Raw genomic sequence first — 16,942 nt, forward strand, 5'->3', positions numbered from 1 at the left:
TTGTTGTTGTTGTTGTTGTTGTTGAAGCTCATTTAAATTGAATTTTTTCCATTTGCATTGAAATGAGCGTAATACTTTCAGAGGTGGAAAATCATTATTAATAATCTGGGGGTTGGTCAGTGGGTCAGAAAGCTTATGGGGAACCATTAGAGACCCTGGAGGATAAGTGCAGAAGAGCTACATTTGCTGCAAAAATCTAAGAAAATCAGGGTCATGCTGAAGCACAGTGTCTTTGGTTGGAATGCAGGAACTCTGGATTTGCTAGTCTCGCCTTCACCATGGCACCACAGCTTTAAACTGCCCTAACCTGAGTCACCAGAACATCTGGGTAGTCTGTGCAATTTGGCACTTAGAGAACCCACTGGAGTTGTAGGTCACGCCCAGCTAGAAGCCCTGGGCTCAACCGTTCTCATGTACTTTTCTGACTCAATGTAGAAAGGGCTACAGCAAAAGGCACATCCCTTCATAAGTGGAGGAACAGTTATATAAACCTATGAACTGAAGAGTGGTCTGTTTGCAAAGCAATGACCGATTAAAAATTTTAAAAATGGAAGGATTTTAATTACAAAGGAACATTCAAATTAAGATAAATGAATGGCAGTGTATGAGTGAATGTGAAAAATTGCCTGAAAGCATCACGTATAACAAAATTACACATTATTAGAAAACCAGAAAAATCATGAAGTACCTGGCAGGTTAAAACCATGTGCAGCATTAAATAATATTGAAAATTAATACTAAACACACACCTAAGTCTAGAGAAAAGTGAAACCTGGAAATATAGGAGACTAGAAGACACTTACAAAAAGTAGGTATAGTCTCAGATGGCTTCATTGGTGAATTCTACCAAACATTTAAAGAAAAATTAATACCAATTCTTCCTAAACTCTTTCAAAAAATAGAAGAGGGAATATTTCCCAACTTGTTCTATAAAGCCAGTATTACCCTGATACCAAAACCAGACAAACACATCACAAGGAAAAAAACTGTAGATCAATCTTCCTTATGAATATATATGCAAATATCCTCAACAAAATACTAGCAAACCAAATCTTGCAATATACAAAAAGGATTATACGCTATGACCAAATATGATTTATCCCAGGGATACAAAGTTGGTTTAATATCTGAAAATCAATTACTGTAATAAATCATTTCAATAGAATAAAGGGCAAAAACTGCATGATAATCTCAATAGATGCAGAAAAAGTACTTGACAGAATCATCATGGCTTTATGATAAAAACATACAACAAACTAGGGATAGAAAGAACATCATACTTAATGGTGAAAGACTGAACGCTTTCCCTCTAGGATCAGGAACAAGAAAAGAATTTCTGCTCTTGCCTCTTCTATTCAACAGAAAGTTCTAGCCAGGGAACTTAGGTAAGAAAATTAGGGCCGGCCCGGTGGCTTAGCGGTTAAGTGTGCGTGCTCCGCTGCTGGCGGCTGGGGTTCGGATCCCGGGTGCGCACCGACGCACCGCTTCTCAGGCCATGCTGAGGCCGCGTCCCGCATACAGCAACTAGAAGGATGTGCAGCTATGACATACAACTATCTACTGGGGCTTTGGGGGGAAAATAAATAAACAAATAAAATCTTTAAAAAAAAAGACAATTAAATAAAAGTCATTTCGATTGGAAAGAAGCAATAAAACTATCTATTTGCAGATGACATATTCTTCTTCATAGAATATCCTAAGGAATACACACAGACACACACATGCTAACCAAACTATTAGAGTCAATAATAAATTCTGCAAGTTTTCAAGAAACAGGCTCAATATACAAATATTGCTATATAGAATATATATATATATGGACACACACATTTATATATATACTATTTACATGTATTCTCTATATGTACTATATATAATGAAAAATCCAAAATGAAATTTAAGAAAACAATTCCACTTATAATAGTATCAAAAAGAATAAAATATTTAGGAATAAATTTAACAAAAGACATGCAAAACATATACTCTGAAAATTACAAAACATTGTTGAAAGAAATTGAAGACCTAAATAAATGGAAAGGCATTGTATGTTCACGGACCAGAAAAGCTAATACTGTTAAAACGGCAATACTTTCTAAATTGATCTACAGATTTAAAGCAATCTCTATCAAAATCCCAACTGGCTTCTTTGCAGAAATTGAGAAGCTGATTTTAAAATTCATGCGGAAATCCAAGGGACCCAGGGGACTCACTTTCTAATTTCAAAACTTAGCACAAAGCTACAGTATTCAAGACAGTGTGGTACTGGCATAAGGACAGATATAGATCAATGGAATAGAATTAAGAGTTCAGAACTTTCACATTTATGGTCAATTGATTTTTGACAAGGGTGCCAAGACAAGTCAAGGGGGAAAGAACAGTCCTTGCCACAAATGGTGCTGGGACAACTGGATAACTACATGCAAAAGAATGAAGTCGGACCCCTACCTCACACCAGAAGCAAAAATTAACTTGAGATAGATTAAAGAACAAAGGTAAGAGCTAAAACTTAAAACTATTGGAAGAAAACACAGGGGTAAATCTTTGTAACGTTGGACTAGGCAACAGTTTTTTAGATATAACACCAAAAGCACAACCAGCTAAAGAAAAAATGGATAAAATGGACATCACCAAAATTAAGAACTTTTGTGCTTCAAAAGACTCCATTAAGAAAGTGAAGAGACAAGCCACAAAATGGGAGAAAATTTTTATAAATCATATATCTGATAAGGGATTTCTATCCAGAATATACAAAGAATTCTTACAACTCAATAGTAAAATACAAGTAACCCAATTAAAAAATAGGCAAAGTATCTGAATAGATATTTCTCCAAATAAGATATACGAATAGCCAATAGGCACATGAAAAGATGCTCACCATATTAGCCATCAGGAAAATATAAATCAAAACCACAGTGGTTTTAGATACCACTTCACAACCAGTAGTAATGACTCGAATGAAAAAGACAGATATAATGCTGAGAAGATGGAGAAACTGAAGCCCTCATATGCTGTTGGTGGGAAAGTAAAATTGTGCAGTGGGTTTGGAAAATCGTTTTCCAGTTCCTCAAAAGATTAAACATAGAATTACTGATAACCCAGCAATTCTACTCCTAGGTATATATCCAAAAATAAATGAAAATATATGTCCAGACAAAAACTTGTACACAAATATTCATAGCAGCTTTATTCATAATAACCAAAAAGTGGAAACAACCCAAGTATTCATCAATATACAGATGGATAAATAAAATACATATATCCATACAATGGAATACTATTTGCCAATAAAAAGAAATGCTATGCTACAACATAGATGAACCTTAAAAACATTATGCTAAGTGAAAAAAGCCAGTCACAAAGGACCATATATTGTATGGTTCCATTTACATGAAACGTACAGAGTTGGCAAATCAATAGAGACAAAAAGTAGATCAGTGTTTGCCCAGAGTTGAGGTAGGGGTAGGGGAGAGTTAGGGGGAAATGGAGAGTGACTGCTAACGGGTAATAGGGCTGCTTTTTGGAGTGATGGAAATGTTCTAAAATTGACTGTGGTGATGCTTGATAAATTCTGTGAACATACTAAAACCATTGAATTGTATACTTTAAATGGGTGAATTATATGGTATATTAATTATATTTCAATAAAGTTGTTATAAGGAAATGTAGGCATGGGTGCCAGTAAGGTTGGTTACTAAAAAAAATCATTAAAAAAATGTCAAGAACAGGTCCACTTTTATCCCTTCAACCTAGTCTTGGGGGATTAGCCCCCCTAATTAACTAATTGTAAATACAAGACTAGTGGTAAGTGTGTGGGCAATTATAAAATCTAATTGACGTTGAAACCAACTCAATGGGTCTGTTATTCAGGTCAATCTTAGATTAAAAAGAACGAGAACTTTCTAGTCTGCTAGGGCTATATTTAAAAAAAGATATTAAGGCCAAAGTGCCATTGGTATGAATGGTGGACAGAGAGAATGACAACTCTCAGCACATAAAATAAGAGAATAAGCCTTAGGACTGATGGAGGTAATTTTAGAGACAAACGCAGGAAGAACTATTGTACATACCTAGGAACAGATTTATTAAATGTATAGCGTCCAAGACATGGTGAAAGGTGAAAGGTGGTAAAAAGGTAGTAAAATAGGTTCAAATGAGTGATGGATCCTTAATGAAATTAAGGTCTAGGGGATGAGTGTGATATCAAAAAGGACTAGATATTTTCTACAACTCAGAATGCTTGATGGGATGGATGACTTGAGATAGTACATCTTATATATATTTTTGCACTAATATCTATCTTAGCCATATTCCTTTAACGTTCCTTCGTTGTATGACAGACATCTAACGATGATCTTTCAGATTACCATACGCAAAGTGAAGGAAATGACCAGTAAAAACCAAACTCGAGGCTTCTGATTTGAGAGGGTGGTGATTCAGAGTCATAGAAATAGAGAACTGAGGACCAGTACTCTGAGCATGGCAGTAATGGTGATTCCAGTTTATTCCCAGGAGCCATCTAAAAAACTTCTAATGCAAGTTGAAATTCAGTGAGTGGTGAGTGGGTAGAGATTTTAAATATGGTCACACCCTTTAACAGTTCTTTTTCCATGAGTACCTCATCCTCCAAAGTAAATTTTAAAATTTTCCCTACTGTCTGAATCCCTGGTAGAGAAAAGCATATGATACATTGGGAGGTATCAGCTCACAAAAACAAACCCCCAAATTATTTTGGACCATAAAGTCCAGAGTGTCTCAAAGATGAGAGGGGGTAAAAGTGGTTGCCAGCCTGCTCTGCTCAAAAGGATATACAACTTTCCTGATCAACAACAAAGGGGGACATGAATCCAAACCTCTGAGGCTGCTTCTAATCAAAGGGGACCTGCGCAACTCTCTTCTTATACTTTTGCGTTTTGCAAGCCCAGTTAAAATGCAGAAACACCAGTAGACTGCCAGATTCTTAAATGACAAGACAGGATGAAAATTGTGAATTCTCGTAAAAAGATGAAATATTCTATTTCAGGGACAATCTATACCAACACCTGTAATAGATTCACACTTTGTTTTTCTGTGAGTAATTCTTTTAAAATAGGATTAATAAATACCTACTTGATTAACAATGAACAAATTTTTTTGTAGAGATTTTCGACATCCACTGATTTTCTTGGAGCGGACATTCTTCTTCCACACATTAAAAGCCTTCCATTTCCGGAAAAGTGAAAATATGGGAATCTTAGTGAGTTCTCTGTGATACAGATATTCCTGTTCCCAGCGATCAATTTCGATGAATTCAATGTCGTCATTATAAACGTGTGTCACTGCCTTTTTGCTGATAGTATAGTAGTCATTTTTGTTGATGTTCTCATAACTTACAACTCTATGATCAAATAAAAATTGAGGCAAGTGAATAAAGTATTCAGTACAAAGTTAAGCAATTGTGTTACTTTTTTGTTTTAAAGAGATAAAACATTTTATGGAAAACAAATATTATTTAAAATTTTTAAAAATTTGAACAAACTACTTTTAGATTGCATAAACTACACAAGAAAAGGAGGGGGAGCTGCTTTTTAACAAGTGGACTTAATATTTTATAGCTCTTAAAGATTTCACAACTTGGCAATATGCTTGATAATTTCAATTACATGTTTACAAAAACAAATCAATTACAGATTTTTAAAACATAATAGTCCCATATGAAAGATATGTGAAGATATTTATACCACAGTATTGACAGAATTATGAGAAAGATCAAAACAAGAAAATATGAATTAGAGAAGATCAGAATCAAGATCCAGATTAAGCTAAAAAATATGTCCACTTTATCACATAACAAAATAATTATTATTGAAAAATTGTTTATTTCTAGATATCCGTCTTTCAACTGTCACAAGGGCATTCTTCGACCTTATGTGTAACAGGAAATAGATCAAGTAAAGAAGAAAAGCAAGAATGGGATAAAAATAGGAGTAGGGACAGGAGAAGGAAACAAAGTAATGAGAATAGAAAAGGCTGATTCTCTAAAATTTCTTAAAATAAGAACTTGCCTACAAGCACAAAGGTATTTTCTGTAATTTTAGCAATAACGTTGAAATATTGGATGCAACTTAAATATTCAGTAACAGAACAAGTGTGAAATATATTATGATATAGCAAGTTATTAAAATACATTTAGGAATTTAGGAAAATAAAACTTATGAAGAGTTGATGTTAGTTTAGAATAATAAGATAAAGGTTAAGTGCAAAAACAAAACCCCAAATTGTTTCCATGTTAAAACTACACAAAAATTATATGTACTCATAAAGACTAAACAGAGCACTCCAGTGAAAATCAACTGTTTCCCGTGTCTGCATTCTTTTCTAGTCCTTATTAACTCTGCATTCGGAACCTGGAGTTCATGGCCCTCTAGCACAGCCTTTAGGACATTTGTGACACTCCTGAAATTGTTGTATGTAAACAATTTATGTACATTTGTATGATAAGTTTTTAAGGGATTGGAACAAAATTCTCATATGCTTTGGGTCTGTTAATTAAAAAACTAAGAACCATCAGCATAAATCATAAATTTATTTTTGTTTTAATAAGACTAAGTAAGAAAAATATTTTTTAAGTTAGGGCATACAGGACCAGAAGAAAAGCAAACGCAAACCGAGAGCTGTTCCTGTGAGCACACAAGAAAAGCTGGGGGCTGATGGTGCTGTGGAGAGGGGAGAGAGTCTGAGAGCTAGCCCTAAGACCGCTCTCCTCGTTGGTGCTGTTATGGAAAAACTTCGACCTGCTCAGCTTTTACCTGATTCCACTACCTGACTCTTTCTGTGTGTTCTAATTAACTCACACCAAAAAACGCCAGTATTGCATGTTGCTGGTGAGGTGTATGGAAAACATTTTTTTCCTTTTTTCTTTGCCAACAGCTGAAGATATAATTAGGACATTCTTGAGGTGATTCTCTCCAAAATGTGAAATTTCAACTTGTCTCTGAAACTGCAATCAACTTCAGATGTTTCATTAACCTCAGTCATCAAACCAACCCAAAACAAGATCAAACAGCTCACCACAGCCATGGTGCATGTCTGGAAAACTTGCTCTGTGTGGGTCTTTCTGCTACTAAAGGTCCTTCTAGAAGGTGGCAGGTGTGGTCCACAATGTTGAATTTTAACTTATTGGTGCTCAGTGCCACTTAGATGCTTTTTATTTATATTTTCCTACCTATTCACGATCCTCCTTCTCAAGCCCCTAAGCCTTTTCCTCGTCTACACATCTCTACTCTACGTAGAGTAAATGAACACATGAGAGTCTTTTTCAAAGAATGGATCACCAGCATCAAAATCATCTGGGGTGCTTATTAAGAATCTAGATTTCCTGAGCCAGCCCTGACGGCCTTGTGGTTAAAATTTGGTGCTCACTGCTTAGGTGGCCCAGGGTTCACTTCCCAGTCACAGAACCACACCAGCGGTCTGTCAGTTGCCATGCTGTGGCAGTGGCACACACAGAAAAACTATAACAACTAGCATATACAACCACGTACTGGGGCATTGGGGAGGAAAAAAATAGAGAGAGGAAGACTGGCAACAGGTGTTAGCTTAGGGAGAATCTTTTCCTGCAAAAAATTAAAATTAAAAAAATAAAAATAAAAGAATCTAGATTTCCTGGTCAAACACAGATTCAGAATCTTTACATATGGGACTCAAGACTCTAGTTTAACAAGCTCCCTGGGTGATTCTGATACACAATAATGTTTGTGAACCACTGAACTTTGTTTGAAAACAAACAAACAACAACAACAAAAACAGGGTGCTGACAGGTGAGCTCTTTCTCCTACCTTCACTTGAAAATCATCACACTGTGTTTACCACACCTGAGTGTATCTCTCATGCTGTCCTCCAACAGAGATAGAGAGGGTTCTCCTCACTTTTATCAACCCTCCTAGCTTTTGGCTACTTTTCCTCCGCATCTAAAAATGTGCAGAACTTCTCTTTAACTTGTAGAAAGTTTTTTGTTGACCCTGCTGCCCATTTAACTTAAAATCCCACGTCCCCTTCCTTCTCTTACACTTCCTTTATAACAGTGTGTATTGGGTGGCCATACCTTCCCCATCCATTCCTTCTTAAAGTTTCCAAAAACTGTCTTGTTCCTCACTACTCTAATGAAATTATTCTCTCAAAGACCAGCAGGGATTTCCTTCAAGCCCAATCCAGTTGGTAGGTGGAAGGGGTAGCAGGATCAAGAAGAGCTTTGCAAAATTAAGAAGGCCTATGCACAGTTCTCTGCAAACCTATTCTCCTTAGACTTTCCAGTTCATTACTGAGGGGTTACTCCACAGATAAACCCCTGGGACATCTGTGCTTCACTCCGTACACTCGGCCTCAGAGTGCTCATCCATTTCAGGAGTTGATCCACCACTCCTGTGCTGATGACTGCCTACCCAGCATTTTTTGGCATTTCTTGGCATTCAGGATTCAGCCTCAAATTGCAGCTGTCTCCTAGATAGTTGCTTTGGATGTTTGTTCCATCAAGCCCTTTCTTTGAGGAAATAGAAAAATTAGGCCTCCTTTAAGACCTAAAAAGAGAACTTCATTTGTTCAAGTGTGGTGCTATAAAATTCCTGCTTTGCTAATAAAGAAGATGACTTTATGATCCAATCATCTAAACAGAGATCCTAACTAATCAGGCTTTACAGGAAAAAACAAAAACAAAAACAAAAAACCCTGCAGTGTTTTCTTGCTGTTTAAAGTAGAATCAGAGAGTCCCTCATCAAATTATTTTACTGTAGAACCTGTCTCTCTCCACCTGAAATGAAATTTAGAATCCAAGTCTTCTATTAATTTCTAAAAGGATGTGTCATGTGGAGTGAGAGAATCGCATGGCCCTTGTGGTAGGTCATAAATTGTCCTGTTAGTGTTCATTTCAGATATAATTCAAAGTAAATCTACTGGGGTTCTAAAAAAAAATTATTTCTCCTCGTAGAATTCCTTGATTTTCCAAAGCCATATGATTTAAATGTAATTTGCTACTTAAAACAGGAGCTCTATCTGTTGTTACACCTTGCAGTGATTGAAAATGCTCTGTTCGATTGGATTCGTGGTTACCAGAGGGGAAGGGGGGAGGGAGGAGGGTGAAAGGGATAATTCGGCACATGTGTGTGGTGATGGGTTGTAATTAGTATTTTGGTGGTGAACATGATGTAATCTATGCAAAAATAGAAGTATAATGACGTACACTTGAAATTTTTACAATGTTATAAACCAATGTTACTGCAATAAACAAAAAATTAAAATTGAAAAAAAAAAAAAAAGAACCTGGGAAAGTAATGAAGACAAATTCAAGTTAAGTCAAATTCCTTAAAGGAAAAAAAGAGGAGATATACGCAGCAAATTTCAATAATTTTACAGTTCTGGAATTATTGTTTAAAAATAAGGTAGAGATTTTTATGGAATAGCCATGTTCCTTTTACTGGCCCTGGGTTGTGGAAATTTGATAAGAAATACTAACAATGAGAAAAATACAAATAATGGAACTGTGTTCACCTGGTTCAGTTATGATTTCTGTATTTTCAATGATTTATCACTTATATTTAGAATCTAAAAAAGCCAAACTCGTAGAAACAGAGGGTTGAATGGTAGTTAACCAGTGGCTGAGGGTGGGGAAATCAGGGAGATATTGGTCAAAGGGCACGGACTTCCAGTTAGATGACGAATAAATTATGAGGAGATAATGCACAGTATAGTGATTATAGTCAACAAAACTGTATTATGTATTTCCAAGTTGCTAAGTGACTAGATCTTAAATTTTCTTACCACAAAAATATAATTATGTGACGTGAAAGAGGTGTTAGCTAACTCCATGGTGATAATCATATTACAATATACAAATGTATTAAATCAACATGTTGTACACCTTAAACTTACAAGATGTTATATGTCAACTACATCTCACTAAAAAGAAAACAGAAAAAAAAAGAATGTATTTCAAGTTGCCTTGACTTTACATACACCCTATTGTTTCAGAAATAAAATGTATTTTATCAATAAAAAAAACAAAGCTCTGGAAAAAAAAAAAAAAAGAAAATGCTCTGTTCATCTTTAAATCAGTCCACCAGACTAACGCACGGATGAGCCACCTAACGACGTTCGGTCAATGACGAACCCCATAATGAATGGTGGTCCCATTCATTATAGGTATAGCCTAGGTAGGCTATACCACCTAGGTTTGTATAGGTACACTCTATGATGTTCGCACAATGATGAAATTGCCTAACGACGCATTTCTCAGAACATATCCCCACCTTTAAGCGATGCATGGCTCTACTGTCTCATGAGACTCTTCTCAAGAAATTTGAATGGCCTCCTATTGCTTACATCATTAAATCTAAATTATTCTGCCAGGTGTGTGTGGCAATCTCCTCCTGTCTCATATTGGTTGCTTCTCTGTCCACACAAATCGCCCCTTTTAGCCAGGCTGGTGTCCTGATCATGTCCGTTTTAGGCCGTGCTTGAATGCATATATATGTCTTTGTCCACCCTGTTCCCTCCTCTCATCTCTTTCAAGTTTCTGACTTCTACAAGCAAGAGAGTAATTCCTTACTTGCTTTAAAGTAGTGAGGTGGATTAGATGAGCTCACATGGCCCTATGTAAATCTAAGTTCTCTCATTTTCATTACTATACAGTTTTAATTGTTATGATTTGAACACACTTATTGGACAAAGGTGAGCAAGCAAGTGCCTGGAAAGAAATTAGCCATTTCCTGAGTCTGCATTTATAAACCTCAATCTATATGATGATGGTCAATATCACGATTTAATATGAGTCTAGACCTAACCTAAACTGGAGAAGAGAAACGGCTTGCTTTGCTTCTAGTTTGATTAATCAGAAATCATAAGATATCTGATAAGAAACTCCTTTTCACCTAGAAAGTTAAACAAAAACATAGCTAAGAGGACACTTCCAAGTTTCTTCCATAAGAGAGTGCTCTGGAGTCAACAGTTCTCAATGTATGGTTCTCGGAGCAGCAACAGCAGCAGCATCACGTGGGAATTGCAAATTCCCAGACCCCACTCCAGACCCACTGAATCAGAAACTCCAGGGGTTTAACAAGTCCTTTGGGGCTTGCTTGAGAACCATTGCTCTAGGTCCACAGTGTGCAACTCTGGCTGAATATCAGAATGATCTGACGAGTTTCAAAGAAATGCTGTTGCTCAGGCTCCACCACAAGCCAATTAAATAAATCTCTGGGAGTGGGGCCTGGGTGACTCTAATTAGCAGCTAAGGCTGACAACCACTGTCTAGGTTCTTCAAATTTTTGTATGAAATGAAATCATCACCCACCAAATTGTCATAGCTCCAGAACAGTGCCAGGGGTGTGTGTGTGTGTGCGCGCGCGCGTACGTGTGTGTGTGTGTGTGTGTGTGTGTGTGGCGTGTGTGTGTGTTTGAAGGAACCGGAGGGAGACGATCTGAAGCGGAGGATTTTTGACGATTCCAAGTGAAAATACTAAGGGCCTGTAGTGTTTCCACTTGCTGACTCAAATTGGACTCATATTTCTTCATGGACTAGCCCAAGAAAACTCTCATTGTGTTAGGCAACCTGGTGAGGTTTCTGATAACATGGCTTCAAAATGATCTGTTCCTTATTACATAACATATATACCTCATTATACTGTTTTCTAGAATCATGACTTCACATGGAAACCAGAATGCTGCCATTTGAGAAAGTTGAAGCTGGCATTTATCTATGTTTTCTGTTCTAGACCACCAAACGCATAATCTAACTGGAAGGATAGACTAGCTTTAGTTTGAAATTTTAAAAGCTGCCTAAAATAAATACTTTTAATATAATAGGCCTAGAAACTACCTGAGAACCAACTTGATCACTTAGAAAGCAACATGGCCTGAGCCTAATGTAGATGTTTATATGGTCCCAACAGCCCAAGTCACGCAACTATGTTTCGCAGAATCCTGATCCCAGCAGACATCCCACAAGAAAGGGTTCTCTGGTCATGCAGGACAAAAATGCGTAAATAGCATTCCGTATTTAACTTAAGGTTTCTCAATCTCGGCGATACTGACATTTCGAGCCAGGTAATTCCTTGCTGTGTGAGGCTGTCCTGTGCACTGTCCAGCTGTCCAGCAGCATCCCTGGCCTCTTCCCACTTGATACCAGTAGCACCATCCTCTCCAGTTACGACAATCAAAAATGTCTGCAGACATCACCAAATGTCTCCTGGAGGGCAAAGTCTCCCAGGATGAGAACCAGTGATTTAACTAATGTTTCTCAAATTTACATGATCACAGAACAATTTTTTTTTTACCATCCACCTATTAAATCATTAGACTTAGGTTTAATGTTCCCGGAAATAAACTTTAGTAAACACTGAGGCAGAGGAGACATTGTGTCCCCTTTCTTGGCTTTCCTTGAACCTAAAGATGCTCAGGATCTGGGGAGGACTCTGCCATACATCCTGACTTATGCATTAAATTCTAATAGCTTTAAAATTGACGATGCGCAGAGGATTAAGTTATAGAATTGAAAGATGGGAATATCAGATATTATTCTGAATTTCCTATCTGCAAATCACAAAACAATATCAAATAGCAAAGTGCTTAATAGATCTGTACTCAATTTCCCCATATTTCAATTATAGAGAATGCCTTTCTAATGAGGATCTTTTGAGGATGAAATAGATTAACATACAGAAAGCACTCAGCACAATGCCTAGCACAGATGTATGACACAAATGGCAGTAGTTGTCATTATGAGGAGGAGCACATTAGGCATAGTGCATGAGAGCCTGTGTTCCGAAGTCCAGCTACTTGGTTTTGAATCCCAGCCCCACAATTCACTAGCTGTGTGAACTTGGTCAAGTTACTTAACTCTGCCTCAGTTTCATCATTTGTAAAATGTATCTATCAACACAACCTACACTGTAGAGTTGCTATGAGGATTAAATGAGTTAAAGAATTTGGAACCATGTTGGTATACGCTAAGAGTTGCTGTTTGTAGTACCATCTTGCAGTACTCACCCATTACATGTAAAGACTTGGTACCCCACTATGGCCTTACAGAAGCACCCACAGTTCCTTATTAGTATGATCAAGTTTATATTTCAATGAGCAAGGGGCCGGCCCCATGGCTTAGCGGTTAAGTGCACGCGCTCCGCTACTGGTGGCCTGGGTTCGGTTCCCGAGCGCGCACCAACACACCGCTTGTCCGGCCATGCTGAGGCGGCGTCCCACACACAGCAACTAGAAGGATGTGCAACTATGACATACAACTATCTACTGGAGCTTTGGGGAGAAAAAGGAGGAGGATTGGGAATGGATGTTAGCTCAGGGCAGGTCTTCCTCAGCAAAAAGAGGAGGATTGGCATGGTTGTTAGCTCAGGGCTGATATTCCTCACACACACACACACACACACACACACAAAAATAAAAAATAAATATTTATTTATAACTATTTCAATATTTATTAATTGAATAATATTATTATATTAATATTATTAATATTTTATTAAATATTTCAATGACCAAAACAAAAAATGGCAAAATATGGACAGATATAATTAAAATAATAGAAAGATGAGAGTTTCCATAGATATGGAAAAATATCCCTCACCTACTAAGGAAGGAACTGTCTGACACCAAACAGTGGCTCCTTTTACACCAGCATGAAAAATAAACACTTAAATATTGCCCCACTAGGGGATCATCTTAGATTCAATTAAATGTTCAGACTCATAGACTTTCATGGACTATATTTGGCACCCCTCTGCTTAGAAGAACACAGGACAGGAACTACTTCCTGCCATCAGGACAGCATCAAGCTTCCCTTTTCCCTGGGAGTCCTTGGCAATCTAAAAGCTATCCTTGGGCTGGCCCTGTGGCTTAGCGGTTAAGTGCGCACACTCCGCTGCTGGCGGCCCGGGGTTTGGATCCCGGGTGCGCACTGACACACCGCTTCTCCGGCCATGCTGAGGCCACGTCCCACATACAGCAACTAGAAGGATGTGCAGCTATGACATACAACTATCTACTGGGGCTCTGGGGGAAAAAAATAAATAAATAAATAAAATCTTTAAAAATAAAAAAAATAAAATAAAAGCTATCCTCTCCCTAGGTGACAACTCGGATGCAAGGAGATGAGATCCACATTGGGTGGAAATGGAAACTACTCTGGCTTAAAAGCCTTATTACCCACAGGAGCCAATATGTCTTGCACAACTCTATAAACATAGATTTCAGGGTTCCTGCAAGAGACATGCCCAGAAGAAGAATTGCTGCACTATGCTAAGCCCAAAGCTGTGGCTCCCATCAGGTATTTATAATTCATTCTTAGTTCCAATGCAGATACAATTTACCCATCAGGGATCATTTTTATCATAAGCAATGTTGCCTAGAAACAATCGACATTCTACTCTTATTAGGTTACCAGGGGAACAGAGCTTCAGAGTTAACCAAAGGTCAGATTCTCATGCAAGAGAAAATTGTTCTACAATCCTCTAGGGTAATGCTTCCCAGACTTTGCATGTTCTAACACACCCATACAACGATTTTATACAGTACACTGGTGAAGACATTAATTACAATTTCTTTATATTATAATAAGAAAAATAAAACACAAGGTATTCAGGGAAATATTCAATATTGAATTTGATAAAACTTCCAAATAATGTCTAGCTCATAAGCAACCACAACCATAACTTTTTTGAAGTAGCTACCTGCATTTCTAACCAACATGATGAATGGTCTATTCAAATTCTTGATAGTCACTAGTGTTGAGGAACATTGTTTATAGAAGTAGGAGACAGCAAATGGCAGATGATGATGTATTGCTTTGTCTCTCACGGATGGAAAATCACTTTTCCATTAACCAGAATTTGGATAACTTGTTTTCTTGAAATTATGCACAAAAGGTACCACCATTCTTTAATTCTAACAGCTTTTCCTTTGATAAATGCAGTGTTGAAATTTCTTATGATAATGCAAACTGATTTAAAATCCAATCAAACATTTCCATACGAAGTATATCAGAAACAATGGTGAAGCCTGCTCTCGAACACAGATAGATGTTATTCTGTTTGACTTAATAATTTTTCTTGAGGCTTTAATCCATAACAATGACTCAAAATCATTAGAGAATCATTTTACATATCACTTATCCAGAGCTGAATTTTTGCTTTGAATTCCTAATCTTTGTCAGCATGTGTTAATATACTTTCAGGCAGCTCTTGTAATTTTTTTTTTCTTTCTTTTTTTTCTGATGAGGAAGGTTGACCCTGAGCTAACATCCGTTGCCAATCCTCCTCTTTTTGCCGAGGAAGATTAGCCTTGAGCTACTATCTGTGCCCATCTTCCTCTATTTTATATACGGGACGCCACCACAGCATGGCCTGATGAGCAGTACACAGGTCCACGCCCGGGATCCGAACCCGCGAACCCTGGACGGTCCACTGAAGCAGAGTGCATGAACTCAACCACTATGCCACCAGGCCCGCCCCTCTTATAATTTTTTATTAAGTTCATTCAGGTGCTCAAATGTCAGTTAAGCAACCCAGTTGTGAAAGCAAGAACCATCCTTCACTAAATCTGTGAAGTTGAATCATTTGCAAAATGGAACTATTTTCTCATTTAGAAGGACCATGGTAGAGACAAACATTGTAGAATACATTCAATGTATTTTACCACACTTAAACTTTATGTGAAGACATTAAATTTTATCATATTACTTTTAAAAGTTTGGTATAGTATGTCCTCATCTTGTTGATTCAGTATTTACTACTTTTAACTTGCAATTTAGGTGCTTCCAACTATGTGGTATCCAAATAATTGTCTTTACTCATTAGGTTTATATTTGGAGTTCAGGCTAGGGAGGAAAATTTAACATCAACCCTGAAATATGATAAAATAATAAACCATGATTCCAACAATATCTTCTTAAAGGAAACCTTGCATATTACTATCAAGCATCACTACTGTCAGTCCAAAAAAGCAACAACAAAAAATGAAACATCAACTCAATTCCCCTAGTAGAAATGCTCATTAGTCTAGAAATACAGTTAATTTCCTGAATTGGACAAAAGCACAGTTTCCATACTCATCTTCAACACTTCATTTTGTGCTGGTAAATAGATGAGAATCAATTTTACATTTGGCAAAATTTGACTCCTCTCATAACGAGGAATGAACATCACAAATGGCATTCCTTGATATCTGGGTTATTGGGTGATTTTTTTAAGAAGGGAAAGCTAGGAAAACATTTCACATATTAATCAAGAAGTGTGTTTTAAAAAATCAGCAAATAAACCATTTTTTCCCATCAGTCTCCATTTAAGATCCGTAACCCCCTCTCCAAAAGCTTATAAATAACTAGAAAAAGAAGTAGTAAGGTAGTGGTGGAATGACAGTAACTATTAAACGGATTTTTTTTTTTTTACATCAAAGGGCTTTCAATTCCGTTATACGTTAATTCTCCCACCTTAAGACAAACTATTTCTCTCATCTTAAAAAAACCAACCTCACCCTTGATCCCAATTCTCCTTTTATCTACCACTCCATTCCTCTTCAATCTTTTTTTTTTTTAATTTTTTGTTTATTGCAGTAACATTGGTTTATAACATTGTAAAAATTTCAGGTGTACATCATTATACTTCTATTTCTGCATAGATTACATCATGTTCACCACCAAAATACTAATTACAACCCATCACCACACACATGTACCGAATTATCCCTTTCACCCTCCTCCCTCCTCCCTTCCCCTCTGGTAACCACCAATCCAATCTCTGTCTCTATGTGTTTGTTTATTGTTGTTATTCTCTACTACTTAATGAAGGAAATCATACGGTATTTGACCTTCTCCCTCTGACTTATTTCACTTTGCATTATACCCTCAATGTCCATCCATGTTGTCACAAATAGCTGGATTTCATCGTTTCTTATGGCTGAGTAGTATTCC

General features: G+C 37.1%; 1 protein-coding gene across 1 annotated transcript in view; it reads right to left on the reverse strand.

The window, feature by feature from the left end:
- The window catches only part of DNAH6 (dynein axonemal heavy chain 6), a 261,696-nt gene that overhangs the window by 220,982 nt on the left and 23,772 nt on the right, over positions 1 to 16,942 (reverse strand). The window contains exon 5 of the mRNA XM_058550814.1: positions 5,107 to 5,374. Within this exon, the coding sequence (XP_058406797.1) occupies positions 5,107 to 5,374 (268 nt within the window). The remainder of the gene's footprint in view (positions 1 to 5,106; positions 5,375 to 16,942) is intronic.

Source organism: Diceros bicornis, chromosome 12, assembly GCF_020826845.1.
Source record: "Diceros bicornis minor isolate mBicDic1 chromosome 12, mDicBic1.mat.cur, whole genome shotgun sequence".
In the NCBI taxonomy this organism is placed as follows: domain Eukaryota; kingdom Metazoa; phylum Chordata; class Mammalia; order Perissodactyla; family Rhinocerotidae; genus Diceros; species Diceros bicornis.